Source organism: Rutilus rutilus, assembly GCF_951802725.1.
Source record: "Rutilus rutilus genome assembly, chromosome: 14".
NCBI classification, from domain to species: domain Eukaryota; kingdom Metazoa; phylum Chordata; class Actinopteri; order Cypriniformes; family Leuciscidae; genus Rutilus; species Rutilus rutilus.
This window is the reverse complement of record NC_140219.1, coordinates 18,204,912-18,229,547: the sequence shown is the minus strand read 5'-3', so window position 1 is coordinate 18,229,547 and position 24,636 is coordinate 18,204,912. Positions and strand designations below refer to the sequence as shown.

At 39.5% G+C, this 24,636-nt stretch overlaps 1 protein-coding gene across 12 annotated transcripts in view; it reads right to left on the bottom strand.

Annotated features, from left to right (window-relative positions):
* dlg3 (discs, large homolog 3) overlaps positions 1-24,636 on the bottom strand; it is a 94,812-nt gene that overhangs the window by 67,614 nt on the left and 2,562 nt on the right. For 10 of the 12 annotated variants that reach the window (XM_084429646.1, XM_084429653.1, XM_084429651.1 and 7 more), the window contains exon 1: positions 632-1,104. In XM_084429646.1, coding sequence (XP_084285772.1) covers positions 632-991 — 360 coding nt within the window. In that variant the 5' untranslated portion in view covers positions 992-1,104. Of the gene's footprint in view, positions 1-631; positions 1,105-10,811; positions 10,923-15,570; positions 15,657-24,636 lie in introns of those variants that run through there. The other 2 variants (XM_084429657.1, XM_084429647.1) reach the window with 1 other exon arrangement.

The following is a 24,636-nucleotide window of genomic DNA, read 5'->3' as shown; positions in this document are numbered from 1 at the left end:
AAAATCTAGCTGAAATGGTCACTGACCAGAAGTGCACATTATACTTCATAAGCCGCCTCGCCTCTGGTTGTATCTCAATCAGCGACTAGAACAACAGACTGGAAATGAATAAGAAAATGCACACACGTCTTCAGATCCATAAAACATCCACATCTTCATCTCACCAATCTAGAATAAGAATCCATTACTAATTGGATATTACATTTGATGATGTGTTTTGCCTGGTCAGCAGCGTTGGCAGGTCACTGCCATCCTTGGATTAAATTGGCAGAGCTACATTCACTTGTTGCGTGGTCACAGCGGCCCTGTCAGTCCTTGTCAGATGACGGTTTAGATAAGTATGTACGTAGGGGATTGATGAAGCCATAAAGCACTGATGGAGCAGTAAATACATGAAGATTAAACTCCTTCTCTGCGAGAATCAATCTCGACAGGCATACTGTAAGATTACAGCACATGCAGTATGAAAGGATCAACACTGGATGAATCCCTTAAAAAACGATGTATCTTCTAGAAGCTACAGGGGAGCTTGCTATTTCTACTTAGTTTCGACCTAGCAACCACATACACCAACTGCCTACCGCCTGCTGCCTACTCTCGATGCCCCCAGCGGCCCAGAAACGGCATTTACCTGGTCGTACCAGTCCCGGTTGGAACAGGTGCACTCGGGCCACCATCCTCCTTGCCCTCCTGAGTTGTTACCATTCACCTTGGGGGCGCCCTTGGATTGGCTCTTGGGGTTGGGGCCTCCAGGACCCCCAGCTGACATCATTTTCCCTTTACTTCTCCCCAAAGTGCCCCCTCCACCCATTCCCCCTCCTCCGCCCGAGGTTTGGGGCGGTAAGGTCTGGCCGCCTCCATAGCCGGCCGGGTATCCATAGGGTTCGGGCTGCCAGTCTCCATATGCCGGGGCATCCATCCTGCGCAGGGCGGCCATGCGGGTCACTTCATAGCATTCTGGGCACTTGCAGCAGTGATGATGTTTGTGCATGCTGGCTAGTTCACACGGTGCGGCACTCTCTGTCTCTTTCTATCTCACTGCTGCTGCTGCTGCTGCCTGCTCAGATCAAATACCGCGCGCAGTGCCACTCGGCTCACGGAACGGTAGCACAAATTGCAGGAATCTTCACAAACCCTGGTATCCTCCTCTTTGTTCCTCCCGATCCAGAAAAAGAGATGAGGAGGTAGCAACAGGGCGATGAAAAATAGAAAAAGATTGGTAGTCTTCCTCCGGTCGATGCAAAAGGTTTGGAAAAATAATGCTAAAAATAGTGTGTATGATCTCGGAATCAGAGACCAGCCCCGATGGTCGAGTTTTCTTCCTGCTTCTGTTGGTTCACAGTGATATGTATATAAATTCATAGATATATATATTCATTTGTTTATATATGTATATATTTACACACACACAAATACATATAAAAATATCAATATAAACAGACAAGCACAAATACAGTTATATACAGGTATATATGTATACATATATAATTCTATAAATATTTATATGCGTGTGTACAAATATATATATATATATAAACAATTTCTATATATATAAATGATATCCGTGATCAAATCTTCCTTTGTAAGTCTCTGCTTGCCAGATTTCTTCCTTCTGCGTTTCCTCCTGGTTTGGGAAGCGTTTTCTTGCCTTCTTTCTCTCACTCTTTTCCCAGCCTGCAGAGAGGAGCTGAGCGCTGGATTGACTCTCAGCCTGCTTGCCCTAGATGTGGATTATACGAAGGGATGCAAGCAAGCGAGAGAGAGCGAGGGAGAGGGAGAGAGGGAGAGAGAGAGAGAGAGAGAGAGAGAGAGAGAGAGAGAGAGAGAGAGAGAGAGAGAGTAGCAGCATCCCTCCAGCACCTCAGCCCTGACAGCCACAGCCAATCAACTCACAGCACAGCCATCAGCAGCAGCACCAACACAGGACTGACTGCTTAAGTGACTGCTCTTAAAGGGCCAGCGCACTCGAAAATCAGCCAGCACACAGAGCCCGTATTGAGATGCAGAGAGCACATTATTCAGCTCCACGGTTTTACTGTAAGAAAGACTGGATACCTGATTCGAGGGTTTATATCGCAGACGGGCTACAGCACATAAGGGGCTGATGGAAGACCATGTTTTAATCCATTTGTGTATTCATTTGTCAAGTCACTGTAGGATTAACTAAAACCATGCAACATAAGGCGGTCACAATTTCTGACATGCCAGAAATGTATCCGACCATCCGATTGCCGGTCGGGAGATGTTTATCTCGTTTACCCCTGTACACTGCATGAACACTGCACGACAATAGATGCACAACAAAGCTGAAAATCTGCCAGACTAAAAAAAAATGAGTCGCACTAGTCAAAATTTGGACGAAATTTGCAGTGTATGCCTAACCTTAGACACAACACACTAGCTATGAAAAAAATGTAAACGCTTGATGATAAACTCCAAGAAATAGTGCATACATCAAAGACAGAAGCAGATTTTACTTCAAAGGATAAAACAATGAATTAAAATGAATTCATATTTTCAAAGACGGTGCACTCATTGTTCTTATGAATGGGAAAAAGTGCAATGTGCAATATAAACCCCACTTTATAAATAAAAGAGCCAATTGCATCACTGCAGCAGCCATTAGAAGCTCTGGTAGAACAGTCAGAGTCCTGAGATGCACAACATTTTAACACTTTTTAAATGCAAAATAAACACCATTTTTATCCAACAACAACTCATGTCAGATTTTCTTGCTGTTATTTAAATGCGAGTGTTGCAACCAGTTTTTGAGATTTCAGGATTTTCCCATTCAAGTAGATAGGACTTGGTCTTGGATGCCGAAACAGCTGCCCAGAGGCATTGCAAATATGGCCGCCGAGTGAACAAACTTTACTTGAAAGAGATCGTGACATTTCCTGTTAGTTTTGCTTTGTAGGGTTTTGTTATCTTCTGATGATTTGTTATTTATCTTTAAGGTGCAGTGATTCGGATGTTACTTTAAAAATTAAAATATTCTCTTTGGCTGATTTTAAATGTTTTATTTGTATCAAATGTTAATACAAAATTTTCTTTAATCAGAATGGAATGTGTATTCACATTAAAGTAATCAATCCAGAAATTCATTCATCAAATTAACTGCACCATTTTTAGAAAATTGCTTATTGAAAACCTCGGTAGCTACAGAATTTCCTGTTTTTATTGTTTCTTTATGTATAGAGAAGACATTACAGAACTGAATGACAGTGGAAATGAAGATTTTTTGAGGTTTTGAGGGTTTGAGGGTTTTAAAAGGATTTCTGAAATTACACAATTTCATAGCTGAATCAAAACAGAGGCCTTTTAGACTGTTATACCATCAAATGTGCTTGAGTATGAACATTAGAAGCCAACTGACTGTTTTCAAATGTGACTATATGCACGCATGGACATTTGTGTGTGTGTGTTTCTCTGTTTATGCACGTGTGAATTTGCTTGTTTTTGTGGCTGAGTCAGTTCTAATAAGCACTGCACACTATTCTATTCCGACCCCACCAGGAGGCAAAAACAGCAGGCTCAGCCACACTTAATTATATGCAACGGTAACTCACATCATTACCACAATATACTATTCCAGCAAACTTTCCGATTTCCAGGAGGAAGGCCAATCCGAGATCAGAATGATCTGAGAAGCACACACAAACATTGCCAAAGCCAATGGGAAGCGTACGGGTGGTGCTTGGTGGCTGAAAAAAGGCTATGCAAGCATATTCATCACAGCACACATGACTGGGCACATGTTGCGACCACCCGGTTCCCTCTGCTCCCCTTGTCTATACAGCACATTCTTATATAGGATGAAGACTTCCATGGTCTCCATAGAGGAATTTTTAATGTAGCTGACCAAGGATGAAGAGGAAAGCGGAAGGCAGGGAAGCAGAGCGTGCTTATATGCATGCATTACATGCTTGCATTCTGCCATGTGTTTGTGTCAGTAGCTTCCAGAATGTGAGTGCATGTGGGCGTTTCTAGTACCTCTAGGGGAAAATGCTGCTCCTTAAAGAATTACATAATATCACATCTTTAAAAAAAACAGTCACAGCCAATCAATGGCCAAGTCTGTCAATATTAGCTAGAATATCAGTACACTCACCATAAAGGATGATCAGAACCTTAAACCACAACCGCTGCCAAAAAAGCTTAATGCATGTAAAGAGGCCATGTGTTGTGAGTGAGTAACATTTAGGCGACGCTTAAATGCCATCCAAGACGTTCTTGCTACATTAATTATGTCAAATGTAAATCCAGTGCAGAAATGCTATAAATATTATTAGATTTAAAGCTGGTACAGCATGTTTTAATATGGCTGGAATATGCATTTAAAACTGTATTAATTTCTATCTGCATCCATATTCTCTTTTGCAAATGACCACATTGAGAAAGAGTGTGTGATGGTAGATAGATGAATCCTCCCAGGCTGAATGAAGAACAGTACTACAGATGGATGGTTCAAAAATAAATAAAAAAGACAATTTAAGAATGTACCTTCTATCTGCTTGATGATTTAGATTTCAGAGTATTCTTAGTTTAAAAGTATATTTGCAAATCTTATACATAGTATTCTATACTGCATGTCTAAGTGAATTGGCACATCTTTCCAGGAGAACGAAAACCAACCTGACCTACTCTTGAGAAATTGGAAGAAAGCCTTTTGTTGATTTATGAAATAAATGAGAATGATTGTATGATGGTTTAACAAAAGGATTCTACTTGATTACACACAGCATATCTCATATCTGACAGCCTCATTGTCAGTTTCTGCATTCCCACATTATATAAACCCCCCCAGCTGGCCTCACAACCCCCACATATTCTCTCACATCGAAGGTATCTATAGAATATTTCTGGAATTTCTGTGCATTCTCATAGCAGCCCATGTGACTGCACTCTTGTCACCTGACAGGATGTATGTCCAAATAAGGTGAGATGAGACACAGGCAGTCTTAAAGGGGCAGTTACATTCTTGAAGGTTTCCTTTGAATGAACCACAGAGAATCGCTGTTTGAAACAGGTGCAGAGCAGCCTTTGAAAGATGGCTGAAATTTTTTAGTAAGCAATATAAACATGATCCAATAATTATTAGTGCATGACATACATGCAACCACTATAGATTTCAGCTCACAATGCATGTGCATGGCTATAGATACTAGTCATTCGTAACACCGCTGCAAGGCCAAGAAACGGTTTTGGGTTCTCACATAAACGCTCGTAACTCATTGAGTCGTTGCTCCTTCACACTGACACAATAAACTAAAGTGCCTGTGAAGGCTGTGACTCCTATTAATAGGCCTGGTGACAGAAAACAGCTGCTGCACCAAACACCGCACATCCGACTGACAGTGTAATGATAAGGGAAATGAGAGAAAGAGAGAGAGGAAAAGAGAGAAAGGGAATATGAGATGCTTGCGGAATGACTGGAGAACTGAGAGGTCTTGAAGAGAAGAGAGGATCTGATAAGGGCCACGTGCACACTGCAAGGTGCGAGAGTGATAGCCGCATTGAACAAATCCCCTAAATGATCATACTCCAAAGGCTACGTTCACCGAGGCAGTGTTTGGGATTGACAACCATGCTGAATTGTCCTGTTCACACAATACGAACAGATCGAATAATATCTGTATGAACGAATAATACAAAGTGAAGTCAAGCACCTTTTCTATGCTCAAGATAGTCGTGATTAATGCTTGCAACTATAGCGACAGTTAGGGCTGCACAATTAATCGCAATATCATGACATGGCTTAGTCCAAAGATCACATTGCAAACGCTGCGTTTCAATTAAATAACTAGATGTACCGCATGGCGGTACAAAATATGACCGCCGCTCAGGCCTGCACTGGCTTTCCACAAAAATAAATGACGTGGAGCAATTTGGCTGTATTGCGTGTTTATGTATATACCTAAAAAAAGTAGTAGTATGTGCATGTCTGTCTGTGTGTGTGTGTATGTGTGTGTGTGTGTTTGTGTGTGCGCATGTGTGTTTGTGTGTGTGTGTCTGTGCATGTGGATTTGTATGTGTGTGTATGGGTGTGTGTCTGTGCGTGTGGATGTCAGTGTGTGTGCATGCTTGCGTTTGTTTGTATTCCTGCATGTGTGTGTGTGACAGTATCATCCTAAACCAGCAACCCTTCGCTCAACAGCACCATCTACAGGCCGATGAGTGTACAGTCACTAAATGTGCACATAAATGAATTTATTTTATACCCCACCATGGATGAAATTCTACGAAACTTAGCATACCCCCAGAGGATGTCAAGTTAATCATACACATGAAATATGGTGCAGTTCTGAACATCTCCACTGAAGATAGGGGCGATCAAAGCAGAATAATATTGCATTTTCATTTTTTATGGGAGGGGCGCAAATCACAAATGAGTGATTATGGGCTAGGTTGATGTGGGCCCTTAAGACCAACATACCATAAAAATTTCTTCATCCTCGGTTCCACGGTTCAAGTAGTTATTTAGGAAAAACTGCATTTTTTGGGTTTGGGGGGGTCCAGCGCAGGGGGGGAGTGGCCACCAGGGACCAAACGAAATTTGTCCGTAAAAGTCTAGTGGGGCTACATGCCCACCAAATTTCATGTTCCCCGGTGTTTCGGTGTCCCTGGTATCGTTGACGGAAAATTCAGTAGATTGACGGGAAAAAAAAAACCTAAAAAACTTTGACAATCGATTATGGGCTAGGTTGATGTGGGCCCTTAAGACCAACATACTTTGCAAATTTCTTCATCCTCGGTGCCACGGTTCAGGTAGTTATTTAGGAAAAAATGCATTTTTTGGGTTTGGGGGGGCCCAGCGCGGGGGGGGAGTGGCCCCCGGGGACCAAACGAAATTTTTCCGTAAAAGTCTAGTGGGGCTACATGCCCACCAAATTTCATGTTCCCCGGTGTTTCGGTGTCCCTGGTATCGTTGACGGAAAATTCAGTAGATTGACAAAAAAAAAAAAATAATAAACTTTGACAATCCCTATATGACCGTTTTCGCTAGCATAGCTAGCGGCGGTCATAAATATATGCGCTGCATGTTTCAGAAAGAAGAGCAGCACTGTGTTCTTTTACATGCAAGCAGCTCACGATCCAGTGTTTTTGATATCTCAAAGTGGATCAGTTGAATGTAAATGCTGATCCACATGAACTCATCTCTACATGTGATCTGAGTTTGGCTCACTCAAGCCGCCTTTCCACTGCACAGGACAAACGACAGCCGACGGACCGGAAGTCATTCATTTTGCGACACGCCGACCGGATGTGATGTATTCCAATGTATTTCAATCAGATGAGAAAATCAGTGAGAATTATTAATACTTTTTGTTGAACTTTATCAGAAACACTTGATACACTTAAAAACTTAAAAAAATGCATGATTATTGATAAGTAATCAATAAGTAATTTTTTTTTTAAAAGTATTTTTTAATCATGTGTGGCATTGTATTTTCCTTAAAATTATTGGAGGTTATTTGTCCTATTAGCATAGCTGTTTGTTTGCATTTATTTAATCATTCCACCATGGTGAAAGTTTGGAGGATAAAGGCTCTTGCTTTTGCATTCCTTTACTGGAGAAGTCAATGTGGGCAAAGCACTAACTCGAGTATTACCGTTTAGTGAAAGAGATGCGCCGTAACGGGGAAGATTTACGAGACAGCGACAGTTTACCCATGTTGCCACGCAAGATCATACTGAAAGTTCATTACGACTGCCACTAGGGGAAGAATTCCGACAGTCGTATCCGAATGTCGTGTGTAGCGGTAAGGCGGCTTTATAGCGTGCATGTCTCAAAGTTCAAGGCTCAGGGAAGAAGGAGGGGGGAACATGCAAACATTGAATGTAAAGTTTTAATCACAAAATTAACAACAATACGAAAGCCGACTGCAACATACACGTAAACAAAACAACAACTTAAATGTCCTAGGCCTGGTCCTCTCTCCCTCCACTGTCATTGCATATTATTATTATTATTTTATGGTCATATTGATATAATGACAACTTTTTTTTTTTAGAAACATTGCAGTTAGATTTTTTTCTCACAAATCGTGCAGTCCTAGTGAGAGTGACTACAGTAAATAAAGATGGCAACTTGCATAACGCACCTGAAAGCCTTATCACAATTAACACATGTCCAATTGAGCAATTCATTAATTTGACAAATCTTACTTAACCAACAGCAAATTTGAATGATTTTTTGTTTACAGTAGTGAGTGTAGTTGTCACTTTTGTTAAACCGAACGGTGTGTGTTGTGCATAACTATATTTAGTGCTCTCCTTTTTTAAATATGTAATCAGCAACTTGTTGTTCAGTTTGGATCCCACTACTTTGTTGAAGTGAATTTGGTTGTAAAAAATGGTTGTCACTCACTTAAACAAGCTGTAGGCCTATGTGTACAAAACAGATTTAAGCACTCAGAAGATGAGTGACATCCATATTTAGCTGCACTGTGTACGTGGTGAGGTGTTGTAGGTGTTAAGAAGAGGAATGAGTAAAATAATCGTGCACTGGGCCCAGAGAGCAGAATAAACAGAGAAGAGCAAAGTAAAAAGTAAAGAGGGAATGCAACCATGAGAAAGATATGACTGGACTGAAAATGACTCTGGGGGAGGGTAACTCAAAAAATGTTTGCTGATGAACAACTGGGAATGAGAAAACATGATCATAGAGAGGGTTGCAGAGAGAGATTCCTTTGTGTTGTCAAATACACATTTTGCATTGTTAATTATGCATTCTCTCGCATTCATTCTTCTCAAGCGTTGCATAAACACCCTGTTGGATGCAAAAACACACATTTTTGCCATGTTATGTGGCCGAACGCATATGAAAGATGCAGAAAGATGCAACAGAGACAGGAAAACAGCGACAGAGAGAGCAGGAGCGAGAGAGGCAGCCAGTCTGTAGGGATGCAAGTAGGGGGAGGAATTTGGTTTCCATGGCAACATGCGGGAGGCTGAGCTCTAGGTGTCCGTTCCAGCTCTAACTGCGTTGCACTGCACCGGCCCTCGCCTCGCCTCGCTCCCCCCATCCTCCCCCACTCGCTTTCCCTCTGCAGCTCTCTCTTCATCCCTCCCTTCCACCTCATACCCCTCCTAATGTGTGGAAGACACGACACCACATTCAACTCAGCATCAGCCAGCCCTGCTGTCAACAGAACGCTGCTGCCTTGCAGAGAGCCTGCGCTTTGATGTAGACAATGGAGGCTCTCTGTTCTGTCCCACGCTCTTCAGCCACGACCCGAAACCACACCCACACGGCCATCTCCACCTCACACCCCCATCCCTCACACTAGATCTCCGCTCATCTGAAACGCTCGTGCCCGCAGGCACTGTGCCGCCACATGCCGCCGGGGGTGCTGTGATTGGGAGGACATGAAAATGAGAGCTGCCATGATAGTAGAACCTGATTGTTGTGAGTATTTCTGGAAAACTGTGTGATGACAGTGTCATCATGGCTGATTTCACTGCTGCCTGGCTACAATCTACATATGTTGACACAACTGCACTGCAACCATCCATGTGTATTCACTAATATGAATATGCATCATGAAAAACATTTCGAAATTAGCTTGTGGTCAAAATCTAACCAATGGAAATGTGTTTTATGATTGCATCATATTCATAAGTATTAAATTGCACACCACTGAGCCCAGCAATAAAGATGTAATTTGCCATCTTGATATTTTCAGAGGCCCAAATTTTGCTCTTAACAATGTTTTAATATGTTAGAGGGAATTTTATTTTATACTTTTCATAAACATTTTCGGTAACACTTCACAATAATGTTTAAAATTAGTTAACTACTTTAGTTAACATGAACTAATAATGAACTGCACTTCTGCAGGATTTATTAATCTTTGTTAATGTTAATTCCAACATTTACTGATACATTATTAAAATCACACGTTGTATTTGTTAACATTAATTAATGCACAGTGAAGGAACATGAATAATCAATAACTAACGTTAAAAAAGAATAACCAATACAGTAACAAATGCATTGCCCATAGTTAGTTCAAGTTAATTAACAAATTAACTAATGTTAACAAATGAAACCTTATTGTAAAGTGTTACCACTTTTTCTTTATAAAAATAATGTATTAGGTTTTAAATTTGCAATAACATCTGGAAATTATGATACTATAATTTAACGCAGTGAATGCTTTAAATCCAAACACTGGAAAATGGTGGCATACGGTCATTTGTTTATGATTTTCCAGCCCATTCTCTTTTTTTTTTAATCAGCAAGATAATGTAATTTTGTCACAATGAACATTTATTCTAAATCAGCAGAATCTGCCACAACAATGTTCAGTAGAACACACAAAACTACATTTCATAAGTTTCCAAGGCATAACAACACATGGTAGGTCGTTCACACAGAACATGTTTTTTCATTTCACTGTGTTGCTTTTCCATTCATTTAACTTCAGACGACATCTAAAAAAAACGCAGCACTCATGCGAAAGACACTGAAAATAGAGATGTGACAGAACAGTAAAGTATGTCCTTCTAGTCTGTTTACATAGACAACCGGATAAAAATCAGGCAGCGGAAAGTGTTGTGTGTGAACAACTGACAGTATCGCCAACAGGCTGAAACTTTCTCACACTGTTCATAAACCATCAGGCCGTCCTTAATTGATAATTGCTGAGCACTGACACATGAGATGTACTAGACATCAAAGTATAAACAAATCTACCTATGCCTATACCAAAACCTACGCCAGTTTAGAGCTCATGTAACATGTTATGCGTTATAAATCTTCTATTTTTGTAAAAAGTAGTATTCCTGATTCAGCAACCACTAACCTTTGGTGCCTCCACATGGGATCGGCTTACTAGTCCAGCCACTCTCTCCACCTTCTGAGAGCTCCTCCTGCTGGTCACACGCACACGTGACACACCCTCTTCACCCGAAGTCTGCAAGTACAAATCACACAGAATCAGTAGATTGCACAGATAGACCAAATTTTAAATAAATAAATAAATTGAATTAGGGGTTCAATTTAGTCAAACCTAGTGGTTCTGAATACAAATATAGCAATTTAACAGAGAACAGTGCAGACAGGCTAGCATCACCATTTGCAAGATGGTTTATATGGACACAGACATCTGTATTAAACAAGTGCCACCAAACATACTGAAACAAAAACATGCACTAAAACATAGCCTACTTTTTGACCATTATCCACAACCACAACTATAAAATCTGTCAGGGAAATGCTGTCATTATATAGCATTTTAGACCAAAAGACACACAACCAGGGCCAGAACTTGATAAGATTGGTTCCTACCTGTTTATCATAATGTATGCCGCAGTCACAGGCCACAGGCAGCAGAGGGCAGCCTTTGGAAAAGGCCATGACAGCAGATGGAACAAAGACTCTCACTTTCCCTTCCAAAATGGTAACAAACTGAACTCTAGAATGTTCTTTTAGGATCTGTCCTATTCTGACTCTCATACTGTAGCAATGTGTGTTCATATAAACACAAACACACAGAGGCATGCAGGTTTACAGCATTAGGCCAAGCCACACCCATTTAAGTTGATGCAAATAAAAGCACAAATACAGTCACATCTAAAATAATTCCAAAAAAATCTGCTATCAGGCAACATACAACAAAACACAAAGCAAATTTACCGTTTTTATCATTGCCTTCATTGGACAACCATGAACTGAATTGAAAAATGGTTGCCAAGCCCCGGGTCTGCCGTCATATTATCATCAGCTCAGCTACGAGATGGACACTGCAGCTGAAAACATGCAGGATTGCTGCAGTCTCAAACCCAGAGAGGAACATGGAGGCGCTGCTGGTGTCCAGTGCCATTGAATCACTGCTGACACATGACATACTGCTCGCAATATATACTGGGGCTGGATTATGTACAGCTTGATACATTTAACTAAACAGTTTAGCCAATATTCACTATATAAAACTGACACCAAATTATGTAACATTGTTATATTACTGACTGTAACTGTAGCTAATATAAAAAATGAAAAAGCAAGACACACTTGCTGTTTAACACAAAGGCTTTGTAATGATTGCTGTAAATTATTCCAGGATCTTTTTTTCCTTCCTTCTGCACCAAATCGGGGAATTTGCAGACTCATTTCATTTAACGTCTCTCAGGTGACCGCACGCTATGAATGCTAATGAAGCCTGAGCTGGACATTCCCTCAGAACCAGCCTCGCTCACTCTCAAAGAACCAGAGAACAGGGCTGTGCCTGGACACACACTCACACTGAGGCCTGTGACGCTCTCCACCACACATCATATAGTGACCCCTGCAGTAATTTTGTGGAACATGTGTCACAATAGTATGATGCTTCTGGAAACTGCCAGTTGGGGATTTGAAATTGGATAGATTATACTCACAGAGATTGTCTGAATGTCCACTTTTCGTTTGTTTAGTTAATGTGTTTTGCCTCAATCAAAATTTTTTAAATGATCAATCATTGCTTGGCTATTACCTGAGCATCTACCATCACCAATTTACAACCTAAAAGAATATATAACATTTAAATGATAATAATAATAATAATAATTATAATAATTATAATATTATATATCTAAATCTATATATATATATATATATATATATATATATATATATATATATGAAGAGTTCAGATGCAAAAGCCTCTAAGTGCCATCTGAAATTTTCTTCTAAAATTATAATTTTTTATCAAGCTCATATATTTAAGGTCAGTAATTTCACTTAAATGACAATTAAGAGGTCATTTTCATTCCCATTTAAGTGAAATTACTGAACTTAAATATACAAGCTTTATAAAAATGATAATTTTAGAAGAAAATTTCAGATGGCACTTAGAGGCTTTTGCATCTGAACTCTTCATATATATACACACACACACACACACACACACACACACACACACACCAGGTACACCTGTTTAACTGCTCGTTAATGCACATGTCTAATCAGCCAATCACACGGCAGCAACTAAATGCATTTAAGCATGTAGTCAAGATGATCTGTTGAAGTTCAAACTGAGCATCAGAATGGGGAAGAAAGGTGAGTTAAGTGACTTTGAATGTGGCATGGTTGTTGGTGCCAGGCGGACTGGTCTGAGTATTTCAGAAACTCCTAATCTACTGGGATTTTCATGCACAACCATCTCTAGGGTTTACAGAGAATGGTTAAAAAACTAAAACAACAACCAAAAAAAAAATTCCCAGAAAATAGCCAGTGATCGCTAGTTCTGTGGCCGAAACCGCCTTGTTGATGCCAAAGGTCAGAGGAGAATGGCCAGACTGGTTGGAGCAGACAGAAAATAACCTCTCGTTACAACCAACGTCAGCAGAAGAGCATCTCTGAACACACAACACATCAAACCTTGAAGCAGATGTGCTACAGCAGGAGAAGACACATCGGGTGCCACTACTGTCAGCTGAGAACAGGAAACTGAGGTTACAATTCGCACAGGCTCACCAAAAATTGGACAATAGAAGATTGGAAAAACGTTGCCTGGTCTGATGAGCCTCAATTTCTGCAGCAACATTCAAGTGGTATAGGGTCAGAATTTGGTGTAAACAAATTGAAAGGTTCAGGATTCTGCTGTTGGTTTAATGGTGTGGGGGATATTTTCTTGCCACACTTTGGGCCCCGTAGTACCAATTGAGCGTTGTTTAAACGCCACAGCCTACCTGAGTATTGTTGCTGACCATGTCCACCTCTTTATGGGCACAGTGAACACATCTTCTGATGGCTACATCCAGCAGGATAACACACCATGTCACAAAGCTCAAATCATCTCAAACCGGTTTCTTGAACATGACAATGAGTTCACTATACTTAAATGGCCTCCACAGTCAACAGATCTCAATCCAGTAGAGCGTCCTTGGGATGTGGTGGAATGGGAGATTCGCATCATGGATGTGCAGCTGACAAATGTGCAGCAACTGCGGGATGCTATCATCTTAATATGGACCAAAATTTATATATATATTAAAATATTATTTTATATTTTTTAATGATCAAACTTCTGCAAAGACAAAAGGAGAATGGTTTCCATGCTCTTTTCCAATGACTTGCTATGAACTGGGGTTGAAGCTTTAAAGTGACAAAATGGATGCAAAATCACATAAAAAAGTGGTTTACATAAGTCAAAATGATGAGATACCAAGTCATAATGATGTCAAACTAGTTTTCAATCTCTTTATGTGAACATTCATAAACATCCTTCGACCAAGAAATCAAAAAGCAAGCAAAAAAAAAAAAAAAAAAAAAAAAAAAAATTCTATATCTTCTTTTATGGGATGTTTAGGTATTTTTACTGGGAAAACGACAAAAATACTGATTAAGTAAATCTTTTTCTCTCTCTCTCTGTCATCTGTACTATCCATTCAGTGCGATCGTGTGATTACTGACAGTAGAGCACATTCTAGATTTTACAGAGTTCAGACTTTTTTCTGTTTTTCAAACTCTGTTTTTAGCTATTTCAAGGTATAAAACTATAGTTTGGATGTAATGTTAAATATTTTACCCTGATATTCTACCCTAAATTTCTATGATCAGTCACTAAAAACTGTACACTTAAAAGAAGCTATAGAAAATGCAAATAGACCGTTTAGACCTGTACAAGTTTCCTTTATGGTCCAGAGTAGTTACAGATGGTGCAGCTCACCAGCAAAGAGTGTTTGCGAAGCTGTTTGCAACACCAAAAAAAAGCAATCAGACAAAAATTCACCCCAAACTTGGATCATCTGAAACCATGTAGGGGATGGAAAACTTCATTCTATCATCTTTTAAAACATCAGTCACAGGGCACTGCTGTACTGGACGAATAGAGACTATTTTAGTCAAACCCGAGTGTATGTTTGTGTGTACCCTCAGAGAGACCACAGAGTGATCCTCCCTCACTGCAGTTGCTTTTAACAGAATCCAGACAGAAGTTGAGGTTATTTTTTATACTTTCCCTATAAATACTTTGCATGGTCACGTGATTGCAGACACTTGTAACGAAAGGTCCTGGTGACATCATCACACAGCCCACGAGGAGCACTTGGTGTTATCACTGCAGTGCTTTCTAGATATGACTAATGTTCTGTAGCGTCTGTAACTTCCACACACTCTCTCTTTCATTTCGCTCCTCTTTTTTCTATATTTTTGTTCAGTATTTCTCTGTAAACTTCCCTTCAGTTTTTTCTAAACCTCAGCTTTTCTAAACCCTTTCTTCTCAGCTAATCATTGGTGTGTTATTAGTGTGTTATTGGGGACAGAAAAAAGTACTGGTGTCAATATGTAAATGCACCATAAAAGTATCATAAAAATGGCCCATATGACTCTTGTGCTACATTGCTTAAACCACATGATAGCGTTGAGCAAATAACAGGCTAACTTTAAGATATTCAGTGATAATCTTCACCTGCTGTGAGCTGTTAACTGCTTTGACTGGATCGAGTCAGTGACTTGAACATGAGAACTAGACAGGTCAGATTTGTTTATGATAACAGGGATATAAAGGTTTGGAACAACATAGGGAAGAGTAAATAATGGCATGTAATAAAATAAAGCTGCCCTTTCTCTGGGGCTCTTACCTCCCATGTGTCCACAGAGCTGCTCTCTTTAACTCCATTTTGTGCTGCATTCATTTGCAGGGTTACTTCGTAGCATTCCTGAATATCTGAGAATAATGGAATAGCGATGTCATTGAATGCATCCATTTAAATAATGCAGGTATTTACACTAAAAAATGTAATACCTCCATTACATTTTTAGATTGAAAGCAGATGTATGCAAGGTTTCTGTTGGCACTATGATATTATGTGCATATGATTCTAAATACATTTGTAAAAATAATACAACAAAATGAAAATGTGTAGTATAAATAATGTTGGCATTCCAACATTTATGCTAAAGGATTAAATAACTCAAAAATGAAATTTCACATTTAGAATTGTTATTTACACGCCCTCATGTTGTCATAACCCTGTATGACTTACTTTCCAGAGTAAAACATCTTTTTAGCAGAAAATCCAAATTTCTCTCTTTCACTAAATAAAAGTGGATGAAGACCAAGGACTCCCAAAAGGACAAAAATAAACATCATAAATGTTTCATAAAATCACTACATACTTGTGCGACATATTCCAAGTCTTATTGAAGATGTAAAATTTGTTTTGTTTTGCTTTAAATCCGTAGACTCCATTCGCTTGCAAAGAGCAGCTCGAAAATACTATACAGTGAAAAGAACAGTACAGTATAGTTTCACAGTGTAAAGAAAGTAATTTGCTTTTGGAAGACATGTACAGAGCCCCTAAAATAACATGATGATGATAAAAAAACATGAGATGGGAGAAAAAAATGTTCAAGGCTTTTGAGTTATCTCGCAAAACTTTTGGGTTCCCCTGATAACTTTGCATTCGCTCACAAAACTTTTGCATTTTTTTTTAGAGAAACTAATGTTTTGCCAACCTAATGGTCATCATTTTCTCTTAAACTTTCTACAAAGCTTTAAATGTTGCTTCTGCTAACACACCCAGGACCAATGCAAGGTCTCAAAACAGAACTCGTGATCGGCACCGTGCAAGAATCGAGACACCAGACTAGAGACTGTTTCCCAACAGAAACTCCTTTTAAAGCTTTTAAACCCCTTTAAACCCTGTGTGGAATAACACATGATACTCTCTCAGGAATGAAAGGAAATGTTTCAGAGTTATAAACACTGCCCTCGTTTCTAGAAAAATTATGTACCAGTGAAGATGAAAGTCCCCTCAAAGCACTGGCTGGACGGCCATCGAGAACTGCACTCCATACAAGTCATAGAGCATGTAGCCTGATACGTCATTCAGATCTACTATCACAAACCAGTCTTCGAACTGGATTTGCAACACGATTAGCTTCAGGGTGAGAATCTTGAACCTGTATTTCTGAAGAGTACGGTTCAGGCCCCTTAGATCTAGAATCGGAAGCAGCCGAATCAGCAAACTGAAAAGGACCTACCGAACTGGCCAAATTTTTTAATCACTCTTGAGAAAAGATGGGGAAAATATTCGGTTGGGCGCCTCCACCCTCCGAATCACAGTTAGTAACAGGGTGAGTGGAAATGCCTGCCGAGGAGCCCGGGGGAAGTCGGGCACAAAATTTTGTGGTGTGCACAGACCTCCCCCAGGAGGAGACACCTTCAGGGGCCAGGGCCCAGGATTGTCAGAACTTTTTCTTTGCCATCTTAAAGGAAATAACATCCCTGGGATGGTTGTGCCTGAGCACGCTTCCTGGCTCTCTTATCTTTGCGAATGGGGGCAGGGAGGCACGGGTTGCCATGCTAGGTTTCTGTTCTTTTCTCCTATCACTGTGCCCTGGCCTGGAGCAGCTGGTAGATGGTGCCGACTCCTGGAAATGGTGAGGGATAAATTCCCTGAACGCCACCAACTGCTTCTTGACCTCATGGTATCTGTTGAACAGACCAGAAGGCGAGATTGAGGCATTCAGGAGGAAAGCCTTGTCTCTTTCCTTGATCACAGTGAGGTTTACAACAGATGCCACACCGTAACAACCATAGCAGCCATGAAACGGCTGATAGCGCAGGCCTTTACTTGGTCAAGTGGAGGGCGAGGTCTGTGGTCCTGCGTAACTCTTTCACTCCCTCCGGTGCTAATCCCTCGCCATAATCCAATTCTCTGAGCAGGTCAAACTGGTAAGCCTGCAAAACCGCCATGGTGTGCAGAGGGCACCCCAGCCTGACCCGCTGCAGTGTAAGCCTTACCCACAAGGGGTGAAGTGGCCCTACAACTGTTGTCATCGTGGAGGAAGCCTGCCTTGACCACCAAGCCTTGTAGGGCCTACAAGGCTTGGTGGATAAGGCAGGCTTTCTCCACGACGATGCGTTTTAGGGGGAAAGATAGCCCGTAAACATCTCTTCCAACCTCGGCACCGCTGCATACCCGTGTGCTTACCGACCACCGTAGAGAATGTCAAAGTGGCCAGCATATGCACTTCCGCTGAGTACGGATTCTTCAAAGAACCTCTATCCGGAAAAAAGGTCTGGGAAGAAAGGTAGCTGGCAGCGGGGAGGTAGCTCTCGGACAGATGTCAAATAGCGGCCATCTAGTCTGGACCAGGCAACCCGTCTCTTTTCATCAGGCCACTCAAGGTTTAACTTGGCCCACACATATGGCTTCTGAAGACAAAGAAGCTGGCTACACGCTGACATGGCATCTATTTATATGGTTTCAGTCAAGTACTACGCTATGTAGCTATTAGGGCTGAACGATATTCTGTTTTAACATCGACATCGCGATGTGCGAATGAGCGATAGTCACATCGCCGGAACATGCGATGTGAAGGGTAACGTTAGTAGCACCCATAGTGTATTAAGAGAACGGTAGCACACAGTAAAGACGAGTTTGTTGTATGGCTTTTTGCTGGGGTGACATAGCCTACATATTAGCTAAAAATGCGCGATGAAGAGGATCCGCCGCAAAACGTCAAAATCAGCTATTTGGGACTAGCCTATTTCGTCTACAAAAAGGAGGATGTTGACCAAAAAGAGGTAGGCTACTTTGCTGGAGTGTTATAAAGTTGTGGATGGTTGTCTTTTTTTAAAAAGTCGTTTATTTTTCGTATTTGCATTTATGAGGAAAAAACAATGTTATTACGGACGCGACCGTTATGAAAGCGGCAGTAAAAGACTGCTTTAAAACTTTCACAGATACCTCAAACAGAAAGCACAAAGCCTTTCTTTAAAACGAATTTCGTTTTGTATTAATTGTATCTTAATTTTAATCAGTATTTCATTATCCAATTTCCTATATTTAATAAATAAATATTAAATATAGCAGCCAGCGCCTGAACTGGAGATTATGAGCTATCATCCATGAACCGAAACTCAGCATAAAAGGTAGCCTACTCACCTCACACACCTAAAAATAATAATAATAATAAAATTGAAATATAACTATTATCTACAGAAATCTCTACTTTTAAACAGAACCATTAAAAAAAATAAAAATTAATCTGTATGAAAAGTGCATTTCTCCCGATCACTGCTGCGAAGGTCGCGAGTCAGTATTGTCAACTTCATCTTTACAGAAAACACTTGTTTATTAATAAACAATTAAAATGTCACATTGCAATATTTTACATATTAGGCCTATTAATCATTACTTTTGCTGGTTATAGGTGCCGTTTACATGAACGCGTCATGGTCCTAGAACCTGAAGAACGTTAGGTCCTGTGTAGAACGTTCATCGAATTCTGAGAGAAATATGTTTATGGAATAAAATATTAAGTGGCCTTTTTTTACTTGTAATGAAGCTTGCTTATTAGTGAAATTATTAATAACATGGAATGGTAATTATTGACTTTAGCCTGGATTGATGGCTCGCAATATCGCGATATATATCGTTGGGAAAAAAATATCGCAATGTAATTTTTTTCCAATATCGTGCAGCCCTAGTAGCTATGTCATCACACTCAGCCAAACGCTGATTGGTGTGTGTAAACATGCTTCAGCGTTCCCATAGCATCAAGCCATGATGTGCCATTGAGTTCCACTCGAAAGGGAACTACCCTTTAATGGTCCTCAACAATAGATTAGTAAGTCTTTTAGCCATACCAAAAAGCACAGGTGCAAAGTCTTCACAAGTCAAGTGTGCAAGGTCAAGAGCAATGTCAACTTTTGGCTCAACTTGAGCATCGCTCCCTCTATTGTGGGTCTCTATAAATATCGTCCAGGGGCCTCATACAAAATTCCTGTCCATCCTGGGTTTAGAGAGCCAGAGCAATCACACTCACTTAGAGAGGCTTTTATCGTGACTCACGACAGCACAGTGCCTGCAGACATTAGCAGAGGTAACAGTGGCTCTGGTGTTGAGGGTCAAGCATTAAGCTATGAGCTAATTACACTAGTGCAAATTGGGACAATTAAAAATAACATGTTAAAATCATCAGTACACACTGCAATATCATTCTAATGGTCTGAATATCAGAATGGTTGTAATTTTATGAACAACAACATTCTTGCTCTTGTCTTATTGCTTAAAGTCACCATGAAATCAGATTTGGCAATTCTTATTTTTTATGGAATATTGTGGTATATATAACTTACTCTCCCTCCGTCCAGCAACTTTCTTCTCTTCTCTGGTGACTTGTTTCCGGATGCAAGGGCAGGAAAACCTGTCACTCACATGAGACCACAGCAATAGCAAACCACAATGATACAATCAATTCCCAGCGGACAAAATCAATTCCCGTACAAGATTATTTTTCTTGTTCGAGAAGCTGTTTCATTCGGATATTTAACAAAAAAAACTTCTGTTACATCAAAGCCAGACTTCTACTGTCCTAGTCGTGCCCTCAAAGGTAGGGTAGGCAATGTTCTTCATAAACTTTTTGTTATACTGGATTAAACTCTTTTCACATCCTGATTGCAATCAATAACAGAACAAATATTTAAAAATGTACAAATATCTTCAGTGGAAGTCTCAGGACCAAAATATGTTCATCCAATCTTTGCATTCAGTCCAAATGTGTTTTGGGGGAGGCGTGGCTTTGGAGAGCGCACTGAAGGAGGGGTGGGATCTTATGCTTTCAAAGCTGGCTTGCTATTGCTGGCCTCTCCAAAATTGCCTACCCTACCTTCAAACCAGAATGACTTGTTTCTTTACCTCATCCTTCTACCCTCTATACGTCTTACCTCATTACCTCTCAGGTCACTAACTGCCGTGGCCTGTGGTCACCAACAGAGGGACGACCAGCTGATGAGAATGGAGGGAGACAATACTGCTGATGTCACCCACAATCCCACACTGGCCCACAGCCTAAACTAACAACATAGTGAGATGCTTGTTACCTCGCTGTGCCTTTGAAGCATAACACTCTCAGCCCCCTTTGCACTGGAAGAAAGTCTTTTTTAGGACGGAAGAAGAAAGAGCTAGAGAGAATAGCACTTTTTTGGAGAGATACGCTGTGAACTTGGACTGGCAACACATGCGGACGATGTACGTGTGTGTGTGGGGGCTGTTAGGGGCAGTAATGGAGTCCCACTGGGGTGCAGCGGGAAAGACAGAAGAAGAATGGGGCTATGTGACTCATCTGTGTCTGTGTGAGCCTGTGTGAGTGGGAGGAGAACAGTGTGTGGGAAGCGGTTTCATCGCCTGGCTGGCCAGAGCCAGATGAGAAAGTGAGAGAGCAGAGAAAAGAAAGAGAGCGACGGAGAAAGTAAACTAAAGCGTAGAGTCTTCCACTAAATGGTGCATGATTATAAAACATGCAGCTGTATGATGAACAGAAACGTATAAGTGTGTCAGACGGAAAAACCTCCTCGTTTAGTAAAGCTGTCTTGAATGGCTTTGAAGATGTGTAAGTATCTTCATCAAGGAGACCTTTCCCCTCAAATGCATTTTTGAGTGAAACATACAGTAGCAGGCAACATCAGTGATTATTTATATAGGGCTGCTTTCTCTCAGCATTAAAACACATGGATGAAACAGATTGTGTGTGCACTTAAAATACTTTTGCAGCTGAATGTAGACAATCGGTTCTATAAAACATACTTTGATATATGGGCACATTTATCTCAGACAAAGTCCAAGTTAAATGATACTTTTTCCCACAAAAAAATGCATTCCAGCAGAATGTTCCCAGATCCAAGTAAATCCTAAAAGACCACATAAATTCCTGGCCACTGAACAGAAAACACAAAGTCCTTTTACTTAACTGCACAGTCCTCTCCACAGAATCATTTTTACACAACCGCTCTCCTTTTCACTATAGGATTAACTCATTTCAATGTCAGTATGAAGTTCACACATATTTGATTTGTTAAAAACTGGGTTTTAAAACTTGTCTGGTGTTAAAAATTGCCCTGAATCAGTTGATTGCATATACAGAAACTAAATTCATTAATTAATATTATATATGGTAAGTCTTATTTCATCCTTTATAATACTTTAATGTACAAATTACACATCTAATATAATTTGTCACACACTGAATGGTCATTTACAATACAACTGCAGAGATTTGTAAAAGAAAAAAATACCACTTTTATCCTCTCTGGGTACCTACCCCTTGTGTCAATTTATAATATTTTACCATATATTTAAATAATTATTGTGAAATATTGTTTAATACTACAAAAACACAGATTCTTGACAGACTAACAATACCATTCAAAAGTTTGGGGCCAGTAAGTTTTTATTTTTTATTTTTTTTTATAGTAATTAATCATTTCATGATTAATTAAAATATCACTAAATAAATATTTAGTGTATTTAAACTAAATATTTTTATCTAAATTGATCAAAAGTGACAGTTGAGACATTCATAATGCTACAAAAAAATCTATTTAAAATAAATGTTATTTTAAATAGATGTATTAAAGAATCCAGCATAACTGTTTTCAACTTTGATAATAATCAGAAATGTTTATTGAAATAATTTCTGAAGGATCATGTGACAATGATGCTGAAAATTTAGTTTTGCCATTACAGAACTAATTTGCATTATAAAGAATATAAAAATAGAAAACAGTTATTCTAATTGTAATAATATTTCACAATATTACTGTTTATAGTGCAGCCTTATTGAGCATAAGAGACTTCTTTAAAAATTATTTAAAAAAATGTTAACTGTAGTGAACATTAGCAAAGTTTGCCTCATAAAAATGCAGGACTGCAAAAGATTCTAAGGTAGGATTGACAATTTTAAGGTGAGGCTTAGTGAGGAATCAATTAACAGGCATTTACTCTAGCGGTTTTACATTGTTTTTCTATTAAACTTGTGGGAAAAAGTATTAGAAATGTGGTTAGAAAGTGAAAGTGAAATAGGACTTGTTACAGTATCTAAAACCTGTAGGAGGAACTACAGGGTTTTTTGGTTTGTTTTTTACAGCATGAACTAGTTTAGCTTGGAAAGTACTGGGGAATTATGGATTGTCAGTTTTCCCCAGCAATGAAAATAGCCCTGCCTTGATATTGGGTAAAATTTGGGCACAGAACCTGTGTGATCCATAATCTCTTTGTGTGTTTGGAAACAAAGAGATGAGTGTGCAGTTAGGAAAACCTTTGTTCGAAATTGTGCAATCATGCAGACAACCAAACAAATTTTCCCTCCTCCCACAGTGCATCACAGGACTGAATTGGTACAGCCTCATTGAATCCCCAATATATTCGATGATCTTTGATGCCACATAAATCAAAAAGCTTTCGACTTTAGAGTCTAAGAACACTTTAATTATGTGAATGATCTACAAACCCAATATTAAATAATATAAAAATTAATACAACATGTAATATAAAATAATAATACTATAATGTTTAAATATAAAATAATATAAAAATTAAACTAGGTGCTACTTTATCCACCCTCAATCATCCTCATTTTTGCTAGAATTCGTATTGTATTGCCTTTTTTAACTCTGGCCAACACCCAAGAGGCTGGAGAGATGATTGAAACCACATGTTGCTTAACTCAGCCTTACATGACCTCTCTTCTCAGTACCTGAGAGAGCGAACGGGCCGTCCTGCGCAAAGCGTAACACCCTGCCTAATCTGGCCTGAGGTCAGAAGGGAGTACAGCACTGCGGCCAAGAACTGTTTGTTTATCAATCTACCTACATGTTATCCCACATTTCCGCTAATGATCCAGCCTATTTCTGGAATGTGTGGAATCCTTATCCGCTTACTGTGTTATGCCAGTTTCGGACTGGGACTCTATAGAAGTGGACTGGGACTGATTCAAAGTAATATAAATAAGAGCATTTGCAACATAATGTATTCTGTATGCTGTAGTCAAACAGCTTTTTTCGCGGCACAGAAAAGCGCATACCTAAATGCCAGTAGCAGGAGCCAAGTTTCTTTCAGAAAATGATCTAAAAAACTTTAGGCCTGAATCACACAGCTCACCACTATAAAACATAAATATGAATATTTTAAGTGACTGACACTTTCTCTAATACCAGAGACATTATAATAAAAAGGTAAATGCCCTCAATAATCTCCAAATGCCTTTAAACTAAAAAAGAAACAATTTACACACTACCGTTCAAAAGTTTGGGGATTTTTTAAAATACATACATTTTATTCAGCAAGGATGCTTTGAACTGTTCAAAAATGACAGTAAAGACTTGATATACAAAACATTTCCATTAGTGCTGTCAAATCGATTAATCGCGATTAATCGTATCTAACGTAAAAGTTTGTGCTTACATAATATATATGTGTGTATATATATTATTACATTTATATATATATATTGTATGTCTGTGTGTGTATATACTGTATGCACACACACACACACACACATATTTCTACACATATATACTGTATATATATATATATATGTGTGTGTGTGTGTGTGTGTGTGTGTGTGTATGTACATATACACACACACGCATACACACATACAGACATACTTTATATATAATATATACAAATTGATCACATAATGTAAACACAAACTTTTGTCAGATGCGACTATTCGTGATTAATCAATTTGACAGCACTCGTTTTTAAATAAATGCTGTTCATCAAAGCATCCAGAAAAAAACCCCCACAGTTTTCACAAAAATATTAAACAGCACAACTGTTTTCAACATTGATAAGAAGACAAAATCATTCTTAAGCTGCAAACCAGCATATTAGAATAATTTCTGAAGGATC